A 22,343-nucleotide genomic window follows, 5' to 3' on the forward strand; every position below is an offset into this window, starting at 1 on the left:
AACATTCCTCTAGCACTCTCTGGCTGTCTTGCTCTATGGTGGAAATGGTCCAGGGGTCACCAGTCATTGTGTATTTTCATGCCCAATCAAACCCAGTAGCAGGCTGCATCTGTGTGATTGAGGCAGTGAGGGGAGGAGAGGGGAAGGGAAGGGGCGAGCGAGGCGGAGTAAACGGGAAATGGGAGAAGGGATGGTTTTGGTCCGTGAGTTACCTGGCCGTGACAGCAACACTCTCTCTTAACAGCTGAGGCTTGTCACAGCTGCCAAGACCCCGCTGTCTTCAAAAACTCCCAGATATGCATACATGTGCACGCACGCACGCACGCACGCACGCACGCACGCACGCACGCACGCACGCACGCACGCACACACACACACACACACACTGCCTACACTTAAATATGCATGTGCACATAGCCTACAGTACACACATGCACATGTGAACATACACGATCAAGCTTCCATATGAGACACTCGCATTCATACACTCAAACACATGAAGTACTGTACATTGAAATCAAATATTGCATCATATTGCACATTTAAAACATTTGAAATTAATTATTTTATTGCCATCTACGTTTATAAACGTAGACATATGTTTAATCCATATATGAACGGTCGGTCTGTTTACCTTTTAGCATTGCTCCGGCTAGTATAGCTCTCCTCCTTCACCAACAGCAATGTTTTTTTTTAAATCCAGCTCCGTTGAGCCTCCATTATAACCCGATTTCCAAAGCGCCGTATCTCCAAAGGTTCGAGAGCTGTCCATGGTGCGCTGGCACGCACACGACGATCGTAAATCATTTGTGATTTTGTATCGCATCGCATCGACAATGTAGCTGGTTGTTCTGCTAGCTAAAGGCTGGGGGCTGTGTTGTGATGAGTCGTTCCACTACCGGAAGCCCCCACCTTCCTGTGTAACCCGGAAGGACTACAAGCTCCATAACATTGGAGTCAATGAGCGGCAGTGAAGCGGTCAAACTAGATGCAGCAAAGGATTTAACCAAAGGGCTGTACATGGAAAACCCATCATTAGAAAAGGCCTGTGCAACAACATACTAGTGTAGATACAGGACAGGAGTTAGGACAAAGCAAAAAATAAATAAAAAATCACACCCATGTGAAGTGAGTGATGTAACTCTGTGTGGGGGTACTGTACTGTACTGTACTGTACTGTACTGTACTGTACTGTACTGTACTGTACTGTACTGTACTGTACTGTACTGTACTGTAACTAGGGAGTACGGTTCCACTAGTTCCGAGTTGTGAGCTTTTAGATCTGCTCTTTTCAATTGTCAAGAAATGAAGTGTAGAATGAAAACGGTAGTGGGGCATGTATAGAGCTATTGGGAATCTGGTTTAAGTGGCTAACCGTGAACACTGCTAATTGTATGCGTGGCACCCAGGCTGAGGCACCGCTGTGGTGTGTTTAGTGTATACAGACACACAATTATGGATATCTCTATTTCCAATGATACATCAACGTTGCTGTCTATCAAATTAGTGTAAATATGGGAGCCCATTTGGTTTCTGCTAATGTTTTCTTTTTTTGTCACTTCAGAACGGAGTCGGTTGCAGAGAAGATGCTGACTAACTGGTTCGCCTTCCTTCTGCACAAGTTCCTCAAGGTGAGGTTCATGTGTGTATCCACGTTTGCGTGTTTGTTGCTGTCTGATTGTGTATTAGTGTATTGTAGAACATGAGTGTTGTGCGTGTGGGTGGGTTCGAGAGGCATTTGACTCAATAATAACCCTTGTAGTCACTTACTGACTGACAACCAAATGCCATGCTTGCAACACACCACTGTCCCCGGTCCCCCTACATTAAAACACAACAATAGCCAAAACTATCTGTTTATCTGTCACTGTCACATTGTATGTATTGTATACATTCAGTGCACAGGGTCATTATCTGTCTGAAATCAGTGAGTTTGCAATACGTTATGGTAATGCACTGTATGTCTTTAAGTTCGAATGCAAAAGAGGACTTCCATATAAAGTTTACATTACTTTATACTTTATTCTAACTCTCGTTCGGCTGTGTGTGTGTGTGTGTGTGTGTGTGTGTGTGTGTGTGTGTGTGTGTGTGTGTGTGTGCGTGTGCGTGTGCGTGTGCATGTGCGTGCGTGCGTGCGTGCGCGGACATCTCCTCAGGAGTGTGCTGGAGAGCCTCTCTTCATGCTGTACTGCGCCATCAAGCAGCAGATGGAGAAGGGGCCCATCGACGCCATCACCGGTGAAGCGCGCTACTCCCTGAGTGAAGACAAGCTCATCCGCCAGCAGATCGAATACAAAACCCTGGTAGGTCACACTCGGAGAGGCACACAGGAGAATGATAGTCATGCACAGAGCCACACCAATGCACACAGACACTCGGATGCAGACAGAAGTACATACTGTAGTGTACACACACACAAGCAGATTTAGCAAAAGAATTTTCAGCTATTTTGTAAAATAATGAGCTGGAACACCCACAGACACATAGACAGAGAAGACATGCACACCCCACAAACAAACTCATACACGTGCAGTGTGCAAGCACTCACATGCACGTGTGCCGACCGCACACCATCTCTCAAGTTTAATTCCCCACTTTCTATGGTTTCCTTCATAAGCCTTATCTTTTGAAGCTGGCGTGCATGCGCGCTGTGCGCATGTGTCAAGCTCCTTCCTGCCTGTGTACCATGGAAGCTAGCTAATGATCCTGGAGACTCAAATGCTGCTGCAACATTAAGGCAGATGACTGTGGAGATGGGGCACTTCAAATCACCCACCCATGCACCCACCAAAACATGCACACACACACACACACACACACACACACACACACACACACACACACACACAGAACAGAGCCAGCAGAAGCACTCAAACAGCCACCATTGTGTCAATGGTCTGATTGGGCTGACTGGGAGTGTGGCTCATTACCTGCTAATACCCCGCCAGAGCTGGAAATTGGTGTCCCGCCGAAGGTGTGAAATTAGATTTTGGGATACCAGCGAGCGCGGAAATGGTTTCTTAGAGCCCCCACCACGCTCCAAGCAGACACTAATGATGCCTCGATCCGGATCCCGAGGCCGGGCCATGACAACACCGTTCCAACACCTCCATGCTGCTCATTGCCTCATCTCTTTTCCTCTGTTCTCTTCTCTGCCCTGCTCTCCCCTTCATTTCCTCTGTTATCTTCTCTGCCCTGCTCTCCCCTTCATTTCCTCTGTTATCTTCTCTGCCCTGCTCTCCCCTTCATTTTCCTCTGTTCTCTTCTCTGCCCTGCTCTCCCCTTCATTTTCCACTGTTCTCTGCTCTGCCCTGCTCTCCCCTTCATTTTCCACTGTTCTCTGCTCTGCCCTGCTCTCCCCTTCATTTTCCTCTGTTCTCTTCTCTGCCCTGCTCGCCCCTTCATTTCCTCTGTTCTCTTCTCTGCCCTGCTCGCCCCTTCATTTTCTCTGTTCTCTTCTCTGCCCCATACCACTCCTCATATGCCTTGTTCACTGTCTGTCTGTCTCTCTCTCTCTCTCTCTCTCTCTCTCTCTGTCTCTCTCTTTTAATAATCCCTCATATGTTGTCGTTGGTGCAGATCCTGAACTGTGTGAACCCAGACAATGAGAACAGCCCAGAGATCCCGGTCAAGGTGTTGAACTGCGACACCATCACCCAGGTGAAGGAGAAGATTCTGGACGCTGTGTACAAGAACATGCCCTACTCCCAGCGACCCCGTGCCGTGGACATGGATCTGGGTAAAACACGCACACAATAACAATTGGTATATTTAAATGGACCGCCTTGATGTGGGATTGAGTTGCGATTAGAGTGTAGAAAAGCATGGCTAGTTTGGTAACAATCAGCAGAGCTGTGATTGGTGCATAGAAAAATGTGGCTGATTGAAAACATTCAGCAGACTGACAGCTGATTACAGCTGAGGCACTTATGACCATAGACATAAAAAGGTAGATGCCTCTTCCGGCTCTGTGGGGCATGTCAACATGTAAGGCACAATTTTCCATAGATTCCTTGTCAAGCTTCCGCGTGCGTCACAGAAGTCCCGGAAAAGTCGTGCTGTGATTGGCCAGTAGTCACTTGAGTGGCAGCGAGAGACATGGAAGAGTCGCATGAGTGACGTCACTTGGGCAGTGACGCAGCGTGCCTTCAGCAAATGCCTTCAGCACTTCCTCTTGACTTCCTGCCTTCAATGGAGACACGTCGCTCCAATGAACTGCAGCGGCCAATGAGGCATCTATTTTTTTTTTTAAATATCTATGCTTATGTCTCCTGTGATCTCCATGAAGGATCAATGTTGAGCTGGTGACAGATCCCTACACCTCAGGCAGTACCTCCTGCCAACCAGTAGGGCTCCTACATGCCAAAAGGGTGTACATTTCTCAATAGAAGTGTAGATAGACCGCCTCCAACCACAGCAGTTGTGTTAGTTCTATGTATTATCATACTCTACCAGATTGGTCAAGCAGCTTCAACCCCGGGAGTGTACAAATGGACCCAAATGGAACCGTACAGGTCTATTTGGTAGTTTAACACTTCGCAGAGTTAAGTATGGATAATTTAACACTGAGGATTTTCTTTCTGGGCGTCACACAGATGCCATTGGCAGGTGTGTATGTGTACAATGTGTCGCTTCCACAGATTGATGTGTCGGCAAGAGAAAGCTAGCCATGTGCACAGATCACCAGTGCATTAGAGTGATAAAAGCAGCACGGCGGCACCAGGCGGCTGGGCAGCCTCAGGTTGCTGCTGCCAGGCCTTCCATCAAACTGACGGACAGTGCACAGCACATCCCGCTGTCAGGCTGTTCTCACAGCCTGGCATAAAAGGGGTGTAAATTGGAGATAGAGAAGTGTGCACTTCAGTTTGGACTACTTTGGACCCATTTCTTTTACCCTCGTGAGTTAACCCATTTTGGGCGGGAACCCCTTTTGGTGTTAGCATTATGTTATGCTTTAGCTATTGAAAAAGAGCAGATCTACAAGCTCATAGCGCGCCACCGAGTGGCGCGCTACGAGCTTGTAGCTCTGCTATTTTTGAAAAATCGAAGAACCACTGACATAGAAACATAGCTTTTTCAGAAAACTGTCAGGATGTAGAAGACATTTTTAGAATCTGATCTCAGGTCAAAATGGGTTAAATTAACACAGGCTTTTACTGTGGCGGGAGGGAGGTGGTGTTTGTGTGCCTGGCTGGTTTGGCCGACCCAGGTTAGAGCTGACAGACGGGCCTGGCAGGTCTCATGCCAGGCTCACTCTCTCCCACACCGTCTGCCATGTCCGTCACTGCCTCGTCCTCATCTCCCCCTCCTCCTCGTCAGTCGTAACGTCCCTGTCCATCCGTCCGTCCGTCCGTCCGTCCGTCCGTCCTTCCCCCTCACATCATCCGTCATCCGTATGATGTAAATGAACCCTCTGCCACCGCTGCACTCAGGAGGCAGGATGATTATTTTCCTTCTCTCTGTTCCATTGCCTTGGAAACAGAGCATACACATGACTGAGAGTGTGAGAGCGTATCTTTGCGTGAGTAATACGCTATTCTTCTGGGTGCACCTCTCTTTTGTTTGTATGTGTTGTTCAAATTTGTTCCTGAGGTGTGTTTATTATTTATTATTTTTTCTTGGGTGAGGTGAGAGAGTGTGAGTGTGTGTGTGTGTGTGTGTGTGTGTGTTAAGGGGGGGGGGGATGCACCAGGGGCACCATTTGGTTGCCTGGCAGAGGCACAAAGTAATAAAGTTCAGTCAACAGAGTAGAAAATCAATGATCACTCGCAGCATGAGAGCCACGCTGCTTGTCCATTTCCCCATCAGCACCCTTATTATCATTTCATTACCCCGCGACAAGCCTTCAGCTATCACCTGCCAGCCCTCCTCCAACTCTGCACTCTACTCCCTCTTCTGGAAAGGATCTGATTTCTTTTCTTTCTATTTTTTTTGTTGGCCGCTTCATCCCCTCTCCGCTCCTGGCGTGCTGCTGACTGTATGCTAACATGCCATATCAATGACACAAGTAGCAATTAATACAGCGCGCAGCCTGCAAAGCATATACATTGACATTGCTTTTGTGTAATGTTTGATTAAGCGGCATGTCAGTCCAAGCCGTGGAGATGAGTACTACTGAATGCGCCAGCGAGCGGGAACGCCGCTGGGATGGGCATGGCACTCCGTGGCAGGGTCTTGTAATCGTAGGAGCAAAGCTCTCATTACTGCCACAGACACCTAAATGAAGTTGGATAGCTTTTCAAGAGTGTTCAGATTGTCACAGGGAGGCATCGTTATCAAAACACACATTGTGTCTGCCCAGCCCAGCCCTGCCCAAACACTCCCCTATTAAGTACTCCAGCAGAGCATGGCTGAGGGTCACAGACAGACTAGTCTCTCAGTACTCCAGCAGAGCATGGCTGAGGGTCACAGACAGACTAGTCTCTCAATGACAGACTGTTGACTCACGTCAAATTCAAAGGAAAAGAGGGCGCTGTTTTTATTTTTTTTTGCTGATGGGTTCTCGGATTGCAGACAGACATACAAGTTAATGAAGGTTAAGCATGTCTTTAAAGTCCCCATGACATGGGGACATTAAAAACAGTGAGCTGTCACAGATATTGATTTGCGTTTACAGTAGCCGACGGGATGAGGTTAAAGTGATATCCTGTCAACCAGTGTCAACGTTTGTGTCTTCTGTCGAGGTGAAGAAACAGACTGTAAACAAGGATTTAAAATAGCAGCTTAACATGTGGTAGTCACGAGTGCACGACCGGTCCCTGCTACAACACTATTTACCATTTTTATATCAAGCGTAGCGATAGTTCATTGAGGCACGGAAGGCAGAAGGTTATAGTTCCCCTCATTCATTCCCCCTAGTAATTCATTCTGCTTATTTAAATCAGATGCCTCTTCAGGCCACGCCCTCATTCCCACAGTGCAATTCAGGCGGCCTACTTAAGCAGCCTCAGCTCACTACTTATTCTCCATGCTGAGCTGTGAAGCAGCTTGTGCGGCGTCTGCGTGAAAATTTCCCCCACCTCCCCGGCCTCCTCCCTGTAGTTCTTAGTCCAGGGGTTATGGCATTATTATATTGTATTATTGTATTGTTTGCGATTGTGTAGATTCATTGTGTTGAATCATGTGTTATTACTGTGTATTGTCTTTCATGGATTATTGTATCTTTGGCTCTGCTCTGGGGGTCGTTGATATCGGTACGCAGATGATCTGATATCACATGAGCAGAGCCACACCGCCATACTAACATGCAATAGCTTTGCAATAAATGGTTTATGGTCAATCTGAGCTGAAGTGTCTCAATGAACTACAACTATCTAGAACTGCCTGGTTAAATCTTGAACATTTGCTTCAACGTGTGTAATAGCATATGTTTTTGTCTCCTCAGAGTGGCGTCAGGGGCGCATGGCTCGCGTGGTGCTGCAGGATGAAGACATCACCACCAAGATAGAGAACGACTGGAAGAGACTTAATACACTGATGCACTACCAGGTAAACACAAGCACACGTAGAAGAGACTCAATACACGCTGCGGCTATTTAAGTAGAAATCAGGCTTAAGGCTTAAGTTTGCGGCCCCATGAAACAATGTTTGTGATGGGGCGCGCACGCTTATCCGACACACCAATGGTCCGACGTGCAGAAATCACCCGTCTCTCCCGAGAATGCGCTGGTCCGACATGCGTTGCTCCGTGCTTGCGCTTAGGTTTCTGCCTTTCAGCCTGTACCCGTTTGTAATTCTGTCCTACTTGATATCTTCATTCTAGACTGAAGCAAAGCTTTTGTTTTGGTTCTTTCCTTCAGTATAAAAGATCTTAAATGATCCTTCATACTTTTCCGCCAAAGTTTGAGCTAAGAAAAAGAGAGAAATAAAACCCACATGCCCTTCCATTTCATTTTGACTGCTGCTTTAATTATTATGGAAATGTTCCACGTACCCACGGTACTTACCTCGCTACTTTGCTATTGGACTTTTAGACAGCCAATTCTCCTTATTTGCATGCGACGCGCCTGCCGCGATCTCAGTGATTCACACAGGATGGAGCGCAATTACTGTCCCGGTGGCAGCAGAGATGAACTCTCAGCCACCACTTGTTCTTATTCCAACACGCCTCCTCAGGACCCCCTGCAGAGATGATTTGCTGTTTGACTCACCAGTCCCTCCGCCCTCTCTCTCTCTCTCTTTACCTCTGACTTCCTCTCTGCCGTTTCTTGCATACACTGTAAAATCATTTGAAGTGGCAAATGGAATTAACTGAGGATTTTACTCTGTGTGCGCAAGTGAGCATGTATTTCTGTGTAGTGGTTACAATTAGACCTTGTGTCACCTCAGAACACTGAACTTTTCTTCAAACTTTGCCATTATGATTTCAGCTCGTATTGCAGACCCCCCACCCACCTTCGTATTTTATTGTGTATCGTTATCATATGTCAGCCCCCCCCCGTACTATGGTAGACAAAAGTAGAGTGGAAAGTAAGTATCCGTGGGCTGCTGCATGGGAATGTGGTGTTATTTGTAGAATGTATAGGAAGCTGCAGGAAAGCAGAAACCTAGAGGGAGTGATTGAGCGATATAGAAAGAGGGATGGGGGGAGGTAAGGTAAAGGAGAGGGGACCCCTCTCTGGACCGGAGTCCATGAGTCTTTCTCAGGCCATGGGTCAGCCGGTTGTCATTAGTCAGTCGGGGGGGGGGGGGGGGGGCACCCTGTCCCTGTCCCTGTCAGGCGGAGCAGGAGGAGGAGGAGGAGGAGGACAGTGGTGGAAAAAGTACTCTCATTTTTTACTTAAAGATGGAGTGCCACAATTTTTTCCACCCTAAAACATGATCATCAGGTATTATTATTAAATAAGGAGGAAGAACTTTTTCCAAAAAGTGTACAGTATTTGTTAAAATCATGCTTTTATGTGGACACGCCCACCAGTTCATTAAGTATGCCTGGTTTGCCTGGTGGGTGGTGATGGGGCTGATAGTGTGATGTCACTATATTACTGTCTATTTCATTGGCCCGTTTGACTGTCAAGGGTTTAGCCTCCAGGAAGAAACCCTAAATACAAAGTTAATACACCATTGCACATAAAAATGACTCCAGGGTGTCTAATGAAGTACTGTCACCTCATAGACACAGAACTGGAAAAATAAAAAGTATCAATACTGCAATGTAGAATTTAGAACTTTTAAAAGTAAAAGTCCGGAATTCAAAATGTACTGCAAAGGTAAAAGTAGGCCTACTCATTATGCAGTCCCATTTCACACATTTTCAAATGTATAAAATGTATAACAATCCTTTGAAAATGTATAAAAATGTATAAACATCCTTTGAAAATAGCAGATCTATAAGCTCACAATGCGTCACATTGTGACATCTTGTGAGATGATCAGCTACTTTCAAATGGCCAAAATGTATAATAATTAATGTTTTGAAAATTTACAAACTAACTAGTAGCTCAAGTTTTCAAGTGGAGTAAAAGTATGATATTTGCCTCTGAGATATAGTGGAGTAAAAGTATTGAAAATTGGAAACACTCCAGTAAAGTAAGAACATATAGGTGTAGCCTACTTAAGAACAGTACTTGAGTGAATGTACTTATTAGACTACTGAGGGGGAGGAGGTATGGATGGCCCTGTATTGACATACATCTGACACCAGCAGAGCTGAGGTGTGACTGCTGCAGGATAGGGGAGGTTGGGGGTCAGTCAGAGCAGCCTGCCCCAGCAGAGCAGATGTAGGAGTCAGTGGGAGAAGAAGAAGGGACTCGTCCTAGTGTCCTTCACAGAGGACTCGCTGAGCCTCCTTGCTGTTCCCTTCCCTGGCCTAAACTCCTCCTTCCCTTGCCTCAATTTCCCCTCCCAGCTCCATCCTCACCAAAATATGTCTTGCTCTGCCTTTCACTCCCTCTGACACTTTTCTGCTTTTCTGCATATCCATGACCCCGTCTTACCTCTCCTTTCCCCGCTGACGGCCTCAATGAGCACTCTCATCCATCCCAAAGCCTTCGCAGACAGACAATGCTTCTGTCCTTGACGGGCCCCAGGCAGTATGTCTGTTTCCCGCCCCATTGAAGGTCTATTTTTCGGACGCTTTTATGTCACACTACAAGCTGTAGGGGAAAAAGAATTGTGAGCACAGAGCGACACGCACACGTGCACCAATTGGTCGCTAGCTTGGACCAAGGATCATAGTTTTGGAATGATTTGCAGGGAAAACTTAGATTGGCTCACCTTATCTCATTAAAGGATTTTAAGAGTCCGATAATGGACAATGCTGTCCACGTCCTATTCATGTTTTTAAACGTAGAGAACAATTTCGGTATTGACAGATGTTTCTTTAGCTGTATTTTCAATTTATGATTGTTACATTCTTTATTGTTTATTCTTGTAATTCTGCTGTACTGCTTTCGCCCTGTCTTGGTCAGGTCTCATTGCAAAAGAGGTTTCATACCTCAAAAAAATAAAATAAAGGTTGTATACGTAGAAATGTGGGCCTGGCAATATGGATAGAAAAAATGGGGAGATGGTGAGCATCAGGAAAGAGAGTAGACGTAGACAGATTGGTGGTGGTGGGTGGGCTAGGAGGGAGATGGAGCAACATAGCCACTTGTGCATCATTACCGTTTCGATGAGTTGACTTGGGCGCCTGCCTGCCTTTGTACGTTTTGTTTGTGTGTGTGTGTGTGTGTGTGTGTGTGTGTGTGTGTGTGTGTGTGTGTGTGTGTGTGTGTGTGTGTGTGTGTGTGTGTGTGTGTGTGTGTGTGTGTGTGTGTGTGTGTGTGTGTGTGTGTGTGTGTGTGTGTGTGTATTCTGTGCTAGTGCGATGTGCCACCGCGCTGGCAGATGCAGGAGCACATCTGGCAAACGGTGGCTGGCTGGCAGCAATGGCGGAGCGTAGCTCATTAAGCTGCAGAGTGAGAGAGAACACGTAAAAGAGAAGGAGTGAACTAAAACTATGTGTTAATTCATCCATGTGTATCTCTGAGTGTAAAAATGCAACTGCACACTCTCAGTGTTAAATGAACACTGAGGGCTCCATTTTCGTCACCGCTAAACCCCTTATCCCTAAACTTCTTTGCCTTTTTATATTTTACTATTTTGCAAAACATTTTTGAATAGTTCAACTAGCCAATCTACATTGACACGTTGTGAGCTTGTAGACTGGCAATTTTAACTATTCAAAAATGTTTTGCAAAATTGTAAATAAAGGCAAAGAAGTTTAGGGATAAGGGGTTTAGCGGTGACGAAAATGGAATAGGATTTTACTGTGAGAGAGACAGACTGGGTCTGTCACTGAGAGTCGTGCACCGAGAGTCGCTCACACACATTAACATTCATAAGGGTCCATATAGACCATTCCAAAGATCCCTTCTGGCTATTTTTCCTGCCACATGGGATATGGTACTTCTTTACATAGCCTGGGATATGGAAATGCACACCTTCTCACTCCCTGAGCTTCTGGCATGCAAATTAAAAACATAAACATGCGCTTTTAAAGTCAGCACCAAATCTTTTTTCAAAAAAACTTGGCAGTTGGGCCAGGGAACTGCGAGAAAAGAACCCCCCCATCTCTCTCTCTCCAGTGTATATATATATATATATACTTACTTATTGTCTCATCAATATCTGTGAAAATAACCAGGATTATTTTGAGACGGATACGATAACGATATGGCATTTTTATGAACGATTTTGATACTTACTTACGCCTTTTACCCCTTCTGGGGCTTAGGCCGTCGACAAGAGTTCTCCAAGCATCTCGATCCAGAGCCAACACTTCCAGCTATTTTTTGCATCTGCCTCCAAGTCTCTGCGCCAGGTGTTTCGTGGCCGACCTATCTTTCTTTTCCTTTGGGCGTTCCACTTGAGGGACTGCCTTGTGGTGTTTGAGGCTGGTTTACAGAGAGTATGGCCTATCCATCTCCAACGCCTTTTGAGGATCTCTTCCTCAGCAGGTTTTTGGTTGGTGTGTTGCCACAGCTCTTTGTTGCTGATGGTGTTTGGCCAGTGGATCTGGAGGATTCGTCGCAGACAGGTGTTGATGAATGACTGGATTTTGTTTGTGGTGTTCACTGTTGTCCTCCATGTCTCTGAACCGTAGAGTAGGACTGACTTTACGGTGCTGTTAAAGATCCTGATTTTTGTCGTGATGGCCAGGTATTTTGCACTCCAGATGTTTTTCAATCTGTTCCTCCCTGCTTGTTGACAATGCTGCCAAGGTAGGTGAACTCGTCAACCTCCTCCAGTGCTTCGCCTTCCAGCATTATGGGTACAGTGCTGGCAGAGTTCACTCTCAAGACTTTGCTCTGTGTATGTTAAGTCCGAGGCGAGCGGATTTCGATACGCTACCGATTATGTCGTGCATCTGTATATATATATTCTCTTTCTCTCTCTCTCTCTCTCTCTCATATATATATATATATATATATATATATATATACACACACACACACACACACACACACACACACACACACACACACACACACACACACACACACCCGGTAACTCATGCAAAGCTTCTCACTGATCGGTCCAGCGGTGCCTGAGATTCGCTGCACACAGGAGGACGGACGACGGACTGACTGGCAGACACAAACAATAATGTGTCGCCTTTGGCCATTCCGGCCTGGTGGGGATAATTAACACTATGGGTTGAGAGTTTGTGGTTTAATTTGCACACTCTCAGAGTTAAATTAACACTGAATATTTTACTGTGTGTATACTGACAACGCGGGCGGAAAGAGCAGTGCCGATAAATGATTTATGAGATAGGCGAGTGCCTGGCTGATTGCTGATTCGGATCTCTCTTTGTTGATTAGTCTTTCCCCTTGTCAAAGGGAGCTTTTCATCACACACTCTCACTCCTTCTCTCTCTCTCTCTCTCTCTCTCTCTCTCTCTCTCTCTCTCTCTCTCTCTCTCTCTCTCTCTCTCTCTCTCTCTCTCTCTCTCTCTCTCTCTCTCTCTCTCTCTCTCTCTCTCTCTCTCTCTCTCTCTCTCTCTCTCTCTCTCTCTCTCTCTCTCTCTCTCTCTCTCTCTCTCTCTCTCTCTCTCTCTCTCTCTCTCTCTCTCTCTCTCTCTCTCTCTCTCTCCCTCCTCCCCTTGCCCTCCTACACTCTCTCTCTCTCCTTCCTCCTCTCCCTCTCATCTTTGTCATTCTCAGAGGTGAGAGTGTTAACCTTCCTGCCGCTGTGTAACATTAGTAGTAGTCCCAGCAGGGGTTCAGGCCAGACTGGGCTCTAACTCACGACACCACACCCCTGCCCCGGTGCTCGCTCACACACACACACACACACGCACATGCACACGCACACGCACACGCACACGCACACACAACGCAAACATACACACACACACACACACACACACACACACACACACACACACACACACCGCAAACATACACACACACTGAAATTAGACATTCCACCGACTCCAGTGACACCGGGGATGGTGTGCGATTAACAATTCTAATAAACAGAACATTATAATAAACCGAGCTTGTCAGACAGCTCGGATTATTTACGATGATTCAAATTGCCTGCGGACAGCACAATATTCTCCGGGGCACAGTGCGAGTAATTAGATTGATGATGTTTGACAAAGTGCTGATTTATTACAGGTGGACCGTGGCTCTGCCAGCCAGTGTGCTGATATTTGTTTTGTCACACTTTCTCGTTGGGACACATGGGCAGTGTCTGTATCGTCAGGAGTATAATTCTTTAATGCGTGCACGTCTGACAGTAAAGGGCACAGCGCTCCCGACCCACGCCACCCCACAACACCCCGCCTCATGTTCACAGAGACTGCTTCGATGGCGTAAAGTTAGTTGGTAAACTTGTGTCCCCTGCTGTTCGCTGACCTCTGCATGTCCTCCTCGCTGCAGCGAAGGAACAGACAGCGATGACCTCACCATGGAAGAGCCTGCCAGCCAGATTGTGTTACCCACCTTGCCAGTCTAAGGAGGCGGCACAGGGGGCATTTTGGGCTATTTTCAACAGCCCCAGACCAAACAGATACTGCGACAGAGGTATCCATTCATTAATCTAACACTGTGTTTGGCGGGGCGCACCGGTGCCTGTTGTAAGCCTGAACTAACATCGCCCGCAGGCTGCAGCATTTTTTTTGTGAGGGGAGGGAGGCATGGACCTGATATGAATGGTCATTTTTGATCATATTGAGTTGAAAGAGGGGAGATGGAGCAATCACATGCTGCTGGCTAAAAGGCCTGATGACCGATGTGTTGACATTACAGCATGTTGAGTTATCGCCCTCAGGGGCAATAACAGCTGTGCTCACACCCTGTCCACGTACACTGTCAAATCCTGACTATCAATTTAACTCTTACCGTACAAATGGAACCAAACCAGTTTTGTCCCATTTGTACACACTCTTAGTTAGAGTTAGAAATGAATAAGTTGACACTCTTTCTTTACTTACGATATACTGGCATGCCAAAACCCTTCAAACCAGTCATCTAGTTGATGTGTGAATTCCTTAACAGATTTGGAAATAGGTTGTCAGTTGTTGACACTATGTTTGTGACACAGACACAATACTAGTGGTAAATAATCCAAATCCAAATATTTCTTCTTACACTCACACAAATTCCAACATATCTGGCTGTAAAGGTTTCTGATTCAATCATTTAAGATTTTAACGTTGGATATTCAAAAGTAGCACATCTACAAGCTCACAGTGCATCACTTTGTGTCACACTGCAAGCTTTTTTTACATTTTTGGAAGTGTTTTTGAGTCATCTATCTCTCTATAAATGCACCAAGGGAGTGCAGTGCCCTTGAGTCGGTCGGACCCACGGTTGTCCAGAACCGCCACAAAAGCCCTCTGCCCGGGCTACAGGGCCCCTGCCCAGGCTCCATATATGGAGCTGGCCTTTTCTGACATAATGATGTTCTGACATCTGCATAGACTCCATATTTGGGCATGGCTGACAATGAACTCCAGTCCATGGGCATAAAAGGGACACAGACATAATAACTGGGTGGTACGTCTGTAATCCACGTAACTTGAGAATCCTTCGCCCCACCAACTTCAAATTTGACACACGCATTCCACACAGTCGGTGGGATACACTGTTGTCCAGAACCAGCACAAAAGCCTCTGTGCAGGCTCTGGACAGGGCCCAAATTAGCCAGATCACACCTGATCACCCCTAGATCTCCATATATGGAGCTGGCCTGTTCTGACATCACAGTGATGTTCTGACATCTGCATAGACTCTATATTTGAGCACGCCTGACAAAGAACTCGAATCGTTCCAAGTAGGCACTGCTCTAGTTCTGAATAAGTTTCAAACAAGTCTTCTCTTCTGGGGTGTTGACACTTGACACAACACATTTTCAGATGGTGTGTCCGCGGCCATCATTTTGGGGGTCCTTGACACAAAAAGGTTTGAAAACTACTGATTTAGAAGGCATTAGTAGAATGGGCCTCAGGTCTTAAGGGTCTTAATGGACCAGGGGCCGGGCAGGTGTAATAAGAAGTGTGATCTGGAAGCATGTGGTCCTGGAGGGGCATGGAGGGGACAGTGTAATGGGCTGGAGGTTCTGATGGGAGATAGAGGCCTGACCACGTTCCACTGTCTGGTCCAGTCTGCTGGTCCGTCTGATGGAAGGTCTTATCATGGGACCGGGCCCACAGCCCCCTTATCTCACCTGGCCGTTATCAGCCTCTGCGCTGGATTATCCCTGAAGGGCGAATCCACACGCCTTCAATCATTTACTGTATCACAAGCACCCATCTTTGCTATAGCCTCCCTGTCAGCCACATAATGTGAAGAGAGAGAAGGAGAGAGAGAGAGAGACAGACACTAAGAGAGAGGGAGAGAGATGGAGGGGGGAAGAGGGAGAGGGGTTATTTCATGCTCTGCGGTGAAATTCTGTCACAGGAATAATTGCAGAATCCCTGACTGATCTGAGACATTCTTTTGGAAAAAGGGCTTGTGTGTGTGTGTGTGTGTGTGTGTGTGTGTGTGTGTGTGTGTGTGTGTGTGTGTGTGTGTGTGTGTGTGTGTGTGTGTGTGTGTGTGTGTGTGTGTGTGTGTGTGTGTGTGTGTGTGTGTGTGTGTGTGTGTGTGTGTGTGTGTGTGTGTGTGTGTGTGTGTGTGTGTGTGTGTGTGTGTGTGTGTGCGTGCGTGCGTGGGAGAGTTGGTAGAAGTGCCTGTAAGGTTTGGTGGAAAGAAAGAGATGAGGTGGTTTAAGGTTAGCCTGGAAACCAGATGAATCTGCCAGTGCAAAGAAAAAAAGAAAACTCAGCAGATTAGGTTTGGACCCGCTAGGTTGTGATTAGATTTCACTGCCCCCGAAGTTGTGGGGCACCAATCAGGGCCCGGTATGCAAATATGGGGCGGGTTTATCACCAGAGGCATTTTTTTTAATCCGCACGTTGGAAATGCAGGTTCCACACAGAGATTCCAGACTAATATCTACAGTCTGGCTATTCCAGGCTAGTTTAAGGTAGAGAGGTGTTGTCCACTGGCAGGTGGATGGTCCGTACAAGTATTCTATACCCCCATTTCTCTCTTAACAAGCTACAGAATCTTGCATCTGCAATGAAGACATCCAAGAGTCTTTTCTCTCCCTCCAGCCCCCTACCACCACCACCATCACCACCACATTCAAGTGTCTCTCTAGTACGACGATTATGTCAAGGACTGTGTGGCAGATCCCCGCCCAACAACAGCTAATGGTGCAACTGAGAGTAGTTGGGGGGTGGGGGGTGTTGAGGTGAATGGCGTTGGCTGGTGAGAGGCGGCTACATCACAGAGCTGCATGCCAGCAACATCATTAGCGAGTGAGGAGATCTGTGACCCAGCACTGCCACCAGCAGACACCCCCAGACTAACAGCCAGGGAGGGGAGAGAGTCTATTTTGCTCCTATAGATCAAATAAAACAGAAGAATTTCAGTAGAACCAGTATAAGTTCAGTAGAAGTATTTTTTTTTGGCCCAGTACTTGGCCTTTTCACTGCACTTGTGGCTCGTCGGTCTTTGTTCATGGGGTTCTGATGCAGAAATCCTTCCTCTGGGGTGCGCTGTAAATGCCAGCCAACTAGCTCTGTGTTGTTTCGGCTTAAGAAAGGGCAATGGAAAGTTTTCTTGGCCGTGATGTCTTTTTAGTTTTTCTGAAACATGCATTTTTGTGTGTGCGTGCTAATGGCGTGTGCGTGCTAATGGCTAATCACAGCGTAATGGCGAGAATGCCATTTGTAATTGTGCAGTGAAAGTGGTTGTGCTTTCGTGTAGCCACATAAAAGGGAATTTAAACTCCTCCGCTTAGCTGGGAATGGGTTTACACTACAGCCGTAGCCGGTGATGATGGAGGTCCATTACACAGATGAAAACTTTGCTATAATGCTGCTACTCCCCCCTCTAGGAGGAATCATATATAGGTGCCTCAATATAGTCGATGAGTGGGGACATTTATGGAGCCAACAGCTCTATATGGTCCATACTAAATGGACCATACAGTCACCATTGAGCCACATGAGATGGAAGCATCTGTGCATCTGCATCTTTCATACATCAATCTCTCCTCATTTGCCTTCTCTCTGCCAGTCTGAATTTCCTTTGAAGGAGTGAAAAGTACATGAGAAGACAGTGAGAGTGTTCCTGTCTGATGTTGTTCATCTCTCTCTGTCTCTCTGTTTGTCTCTCTCTCTGGCATCTGTCTCTCTCTCTTTCTGTCTCTCTCTCTCTGTCTCTCTCTCTCTCTCTCTCTCTCTCTCTCTCTCTCTCTCTCTCTCTCTCTCGTTCAGTTCATAGTTCATAATTCAACATTTTGAACTAAAGTTCATGGTTCCAAAAAAACTATTTTAGTTATTATTATTATTATTTTTTTGCCTATTATTATTGCCTCAGCCCATAGCCATATAGACTTTATTTCTATTGGAATTTAAAAAAAAAACCTTTGGGATTAATAAAGTGACAACTTTTACAATATCTCATTATCATTATCCAAATTGATTCCTTATTATCATCTTTTTTTTTAAATAGCTCTTTTGCAATGTGAAATGCCACCAAATTCTTAATCCTATTCCTTGTCTTTATGGGCCAACTTGTTATGAAAGCTGCATTCTTTTATTGTGAAGGCAAAAGTTTCTGAACGTTCTCACAGCCTGCATATCTCCGCGTGCTGAAAATAGCGATCTACAAGCTCACAACGCGTCGCGGAACACGTTGTACGACGAAGAATAAATCAGGCTTCACTGTGCTTCACTGTCACTGTGGGAGGGAGATGTCTTTTGTAGGCCGATCATGTATGGTATGGACACATATCTCCTCGACGCAAAAAATAACAAGCTATTGGAAGCTATTGTTCGTGGCACATTATGTTTAATCAAGTTTACCTCCTTAGTGTTTGGGTCTTGAGTCGGGACATGTTCTGTGTCTGCGTGCATGCAGTATATGCGTGCTGCAACTTAGAGAAAACTATCTTACAATACCATAAGAATTGTGTATTTAGATTTACTGTCAGTTAGTTGCTGCGAGAGTGAGGTCTAGCCAACACCAACTTGGGATTTCTGGATCGCTGCCCTCCACAATGTCGCAGCATGTCTACATAGGTGGTACGCTTCTTTCCCCGCCTGGCTTTGCCCTGGGTTGGCTCCCATAGGGTCAATTTACTTGCCTCAAGTTCTGGGTGCCTGATGCAGTGCCCTGCCAGCCTCATCCTTCTCTCTCTGACTTTGTCCGTGACCCGTGGTAGGTCCCCATAGAGGTCCACATTTCTGATGCAGTCCATCCATGTGACACCTAGTGCCATTCGTAGCATTCTTGTGTAGACTGCACATATTTCTCTTTTATTGATGTTACCCTTTTTAGTACTGTTTTTATCGTGCGAATAAACTAAACTAAACTAAAACTAAAACTCCATCCAGGGCTTTTTCCTGCTGTATTGTAAGTGTCCATGTCTCGGCCCCATACAGCAGTACTGACTGCTATGAACAGCCGCCACTGACTTCTTCTTCCATATCTGATTTCCACTCATCCCGTGCAAGTGCTCTCCGAACCTTCAGATCCTGTTCAGTTATACAACCATATATAGGAAAGATTAGCTTGGGATAAACTTTTGAAACAGATGACAGCAGTATTTCAATGTTTTGCATTTACATTCTAGAATTTGGTTTTGAAAAGCGGTGTCACAGAGGACTGTTAAAACATGACAGTCCCCCCAAAATGATGCTATGTGTCTCTTCCCTTCAGGTATCGGACCGCTGTGTGGTGGCACTGGTACCCAAACAGACCTCGTCATACAACATCCCTCCCTCAGCAAGCATATCACGCACCTCCATCAGTCGATACGGTGAGTTCTTAAAGGCTGCAGTGCACGCCATGGTCATTTCTTCCTCCACTCAAACACCAGATTCCATTGTGCCTGAACAAGCTGTTCTTCTTTCTAATGCAGTGATCATATAGTTAACAGCGGGCTGAAATGACGCCGAATTCCATCCGACGTCGAGTGTATTCCTGTTGTTGTAAAGTTAACATTTTGTCATGGGCCAGGTGCCATGCCACCACATTATATAATTTATATTGCGTGCGTGCGTGCGTGCGTGCGTGCGTGCGTGCGTGCGTGTGTCATTTCTAAACAAATCCAAATACCCTCTCCCTAAAGTGATGGCTGCTTGCAGCCATCACTTTTGCTGCAGAGGCTTTGTTTGCAGCATCTCTCCCCATCTCTCTCTCTCTCTCTCTCTCTCTCTCTCTCTCTCTCTCTCCCCCCCCCCCCCCCCCACCCCCCACCCCGACTGCATGTGGTGCAGTTTACTTTGCAGATCAGCTTGGGAGGTAGTGGAATGGAAGGGCCTTGGGAGTGGAGAGGAGGAGGATGAGGGGAGGGGAGGGATGGGGTGGATTTAGCCGATTGGAGGTAATGGTGATGGGGTTGTGTTCCTGTTAGTTTTTTCTATGAAACCATTTTAATGGAGATGGCAGACTGCGCCTTGGGCCAGGACGCAGTGGACTGACATATGCACACACACTCATAAGAACATAAGCACGCACGCACGCAGTCACGCACGCACACACGCTCGCAGTCACGCACGCACGCACGCACGCACGCACGCACGCACGCACGCACGCACGCACGCACGCACACATTAGCTCCCTCGGTTGGTGGCATCACACGGTGTGCCACAGGGCGCCCCATCTGGTCGTATGCCAGACACGCACGGTAGGGCCACGGGCAACTTGTGATTGCTAATTATTCGCTGTGACCGATACTTTGCACAAAATGGAGAATGGGAGTGTGAGCATGGGTAATTACCAGGACAGGAGAAACTCTGCCTTGTTGCTACCTAGAAACATGAGACAATACTACCACCTCCCACCCCATGATGAAACCAGTGAGACATGAGACAATACTACCACCTCCCACCCCATGATGAAACCAGTGAAACATGAGACAATACTACCACCTCCCGCCCCATGATGAAACCAGTGAGACATGAGACAATACTACCACCTCCCACCCCATGATGAAACCAGTGAGACATGAGACAATACTACCACCTCCCACCCCATGATGAAACCAGTGAAACATGAGACAATATTACCACCTCCCACCCCATGATGAAACCAGTGAGACATGAGACAATACTACCACCTCCCACCCCATGATGAAACCAGTGAAACATGAGACAATACTACCACCTCCCACCCCATGATGAAACCAGTGAAACATGAGACAATACTACCACCTCCCACCCCATGATGAAACCAGTGAGACATGAGACAATACTACCACCTCCCACCCCATGATGAAACCAGTGAAACATGAGACAATACTACCACCTCCCGCCCCATGATGAAACCAGTGAAACATGAGACAATACTACCACCTCCCGCCCCATGATGAAACCAGTGAAACATGAGACAATACTACCACCTCCCGCCCCATGATGAAACCAGTGAAACATGAGACAATACTACCACCTCCCACCCCATGATGAAACCAGTGAAACATGAGACAATACTACCACCTCCCACCCCATGATGAAACCAGTGAGACATGAGACAATACTACCACCTCCCACCCCATGATGAAACCAGTGAGACATGAGACAATACTACCACCTCCCGCCCCATGATGAAACCAGTGAGACATGAGACAATACTACCACCTCCCGCCCCATGATGAAACCAGTGAAACATGAGACAATACTACCACCTCCCACCCCATGATGAAACCAGTGAGACATGAGACAATACTACCACCTCCCACCCCATGATGAAACCAGTGAAACATGAGACAATACTACCACCTCCCACCCCATGATGAAACCAGTGAGACATGAGACAATACTACCACCTCCCACCCCATGATGAAACCAGTGAGACATGAGACAATACTACCACCTCCCACCCCATGATGAAACCAGTGAGACATGAGACAATACTACCACCTCCCACCCCATGATGAAACCAGTGAAACATGAGACAATACTACCACCTCCCACCCCATGATGAAACCAGTGAGACATGAGACAATACTACCACCTCCCACCCCATGATGAAACCAGTGAGACATGAGACAATACTACCACCTCCCACCCCATGATGAAACCAGTGAAACATGAGACAATACTACCACCTCCCGCCCCATGATGAAACCAGTGAAACATGAGAGAATACTACCACCTCCCGCCCATGATGAAACCAGTGAAACATGAGACAATACTACCACCCCATGATGAAACCAGTGAAACATGAGACAATACTACCACCTCCCACCCATGATGAAACCAGTGAAACATGAGACAATACTACCACCTCCCACCCATGATGAAACCAGTGAAACATGAGATAATACTACCACCTCCCACCCATGATGAAACCAGTGAAACATGAGACAATACTACCACCTCCCACCCATGATGAAACCAGTGAAACATGAGACAATACTACCACCTCCCACCCATGATGAAACCAGTGAAACATGAGACAATACTACCACCTCCCACCCATGATGAAACCAGTGAAACATGAGATAATACTACCACCTCCCACCCATGATGAAACCAGTGAAACATGAGACAATACTACCACCCCATGATGAAACCAGTGAAACATGAGACAATACTACCACCTCCCACCCATGATGAAACCAGTGAGACATGAGACAATACTACCACCTCCCACCCATGATGAAACCAGTGAGACATGAGACAATACTACCACCTCCCACCCCATGATGAAACCAGTGAAACATGAGACAATACTACCACCTCCCACCCCATGATGAAACCAGTGAGACATGAGACAATACTACCACCTCCCACCCCATGATGAAACCAGTGAAACATGAGACAATACTACCACCTCCCGCCCCATGATGAA

The 22,343-nt window shown here is 46.6% G+C and overlaps 1 protein-coding gene across 1 annotated transcript in view; it reads left to right on the forward strand.

The window, feature by feature from the left end:
- The window catches only part of plxna2 (plexin A2), a gene marked incomplete at its 5' end in the record, with an annotated part of 219,011 nt that overhangs the window by 183,437 nt on the left and 13,231 nt on the right, over positions 1-22,343 (forward strand). The window contains 5 exons of the mRNA XM_079514160.1: positions 1,565-1,631; positions 2,157-2,303; positions 3,580-3,739; positions 7,385-7,488; positions 19,209-19,308. Of these exons, the coding sequence (XP_079370286.1) occupies positions 1,565-1,631; positions 2,157-2,303; positions 3,580-3,739; positions 7,385-7,488; positions 19,209-19,308 (578 nt within the window). The remainder of the gene's footprint in view (positions 1-1,564; positions 1,632-2,156; positions 2,304-3,579; positions 3,740-7,384; positions 7,489-19,208; positions 19,309-22,343) is intronic.

The sequence above is a fragment of the Electrona antarctica genome (genome assembly GCF_951216825.1).
Source record: "Electrona antarctica genome assembly, chromosome: 2".
NCBI classification, from domain to species: domain Eukaryota; kingdom Metazoa; phylum Chordata; class Actinopteri; order Myctophiformes; family Myctophidae; genus Electrona; species Electrona antarctica.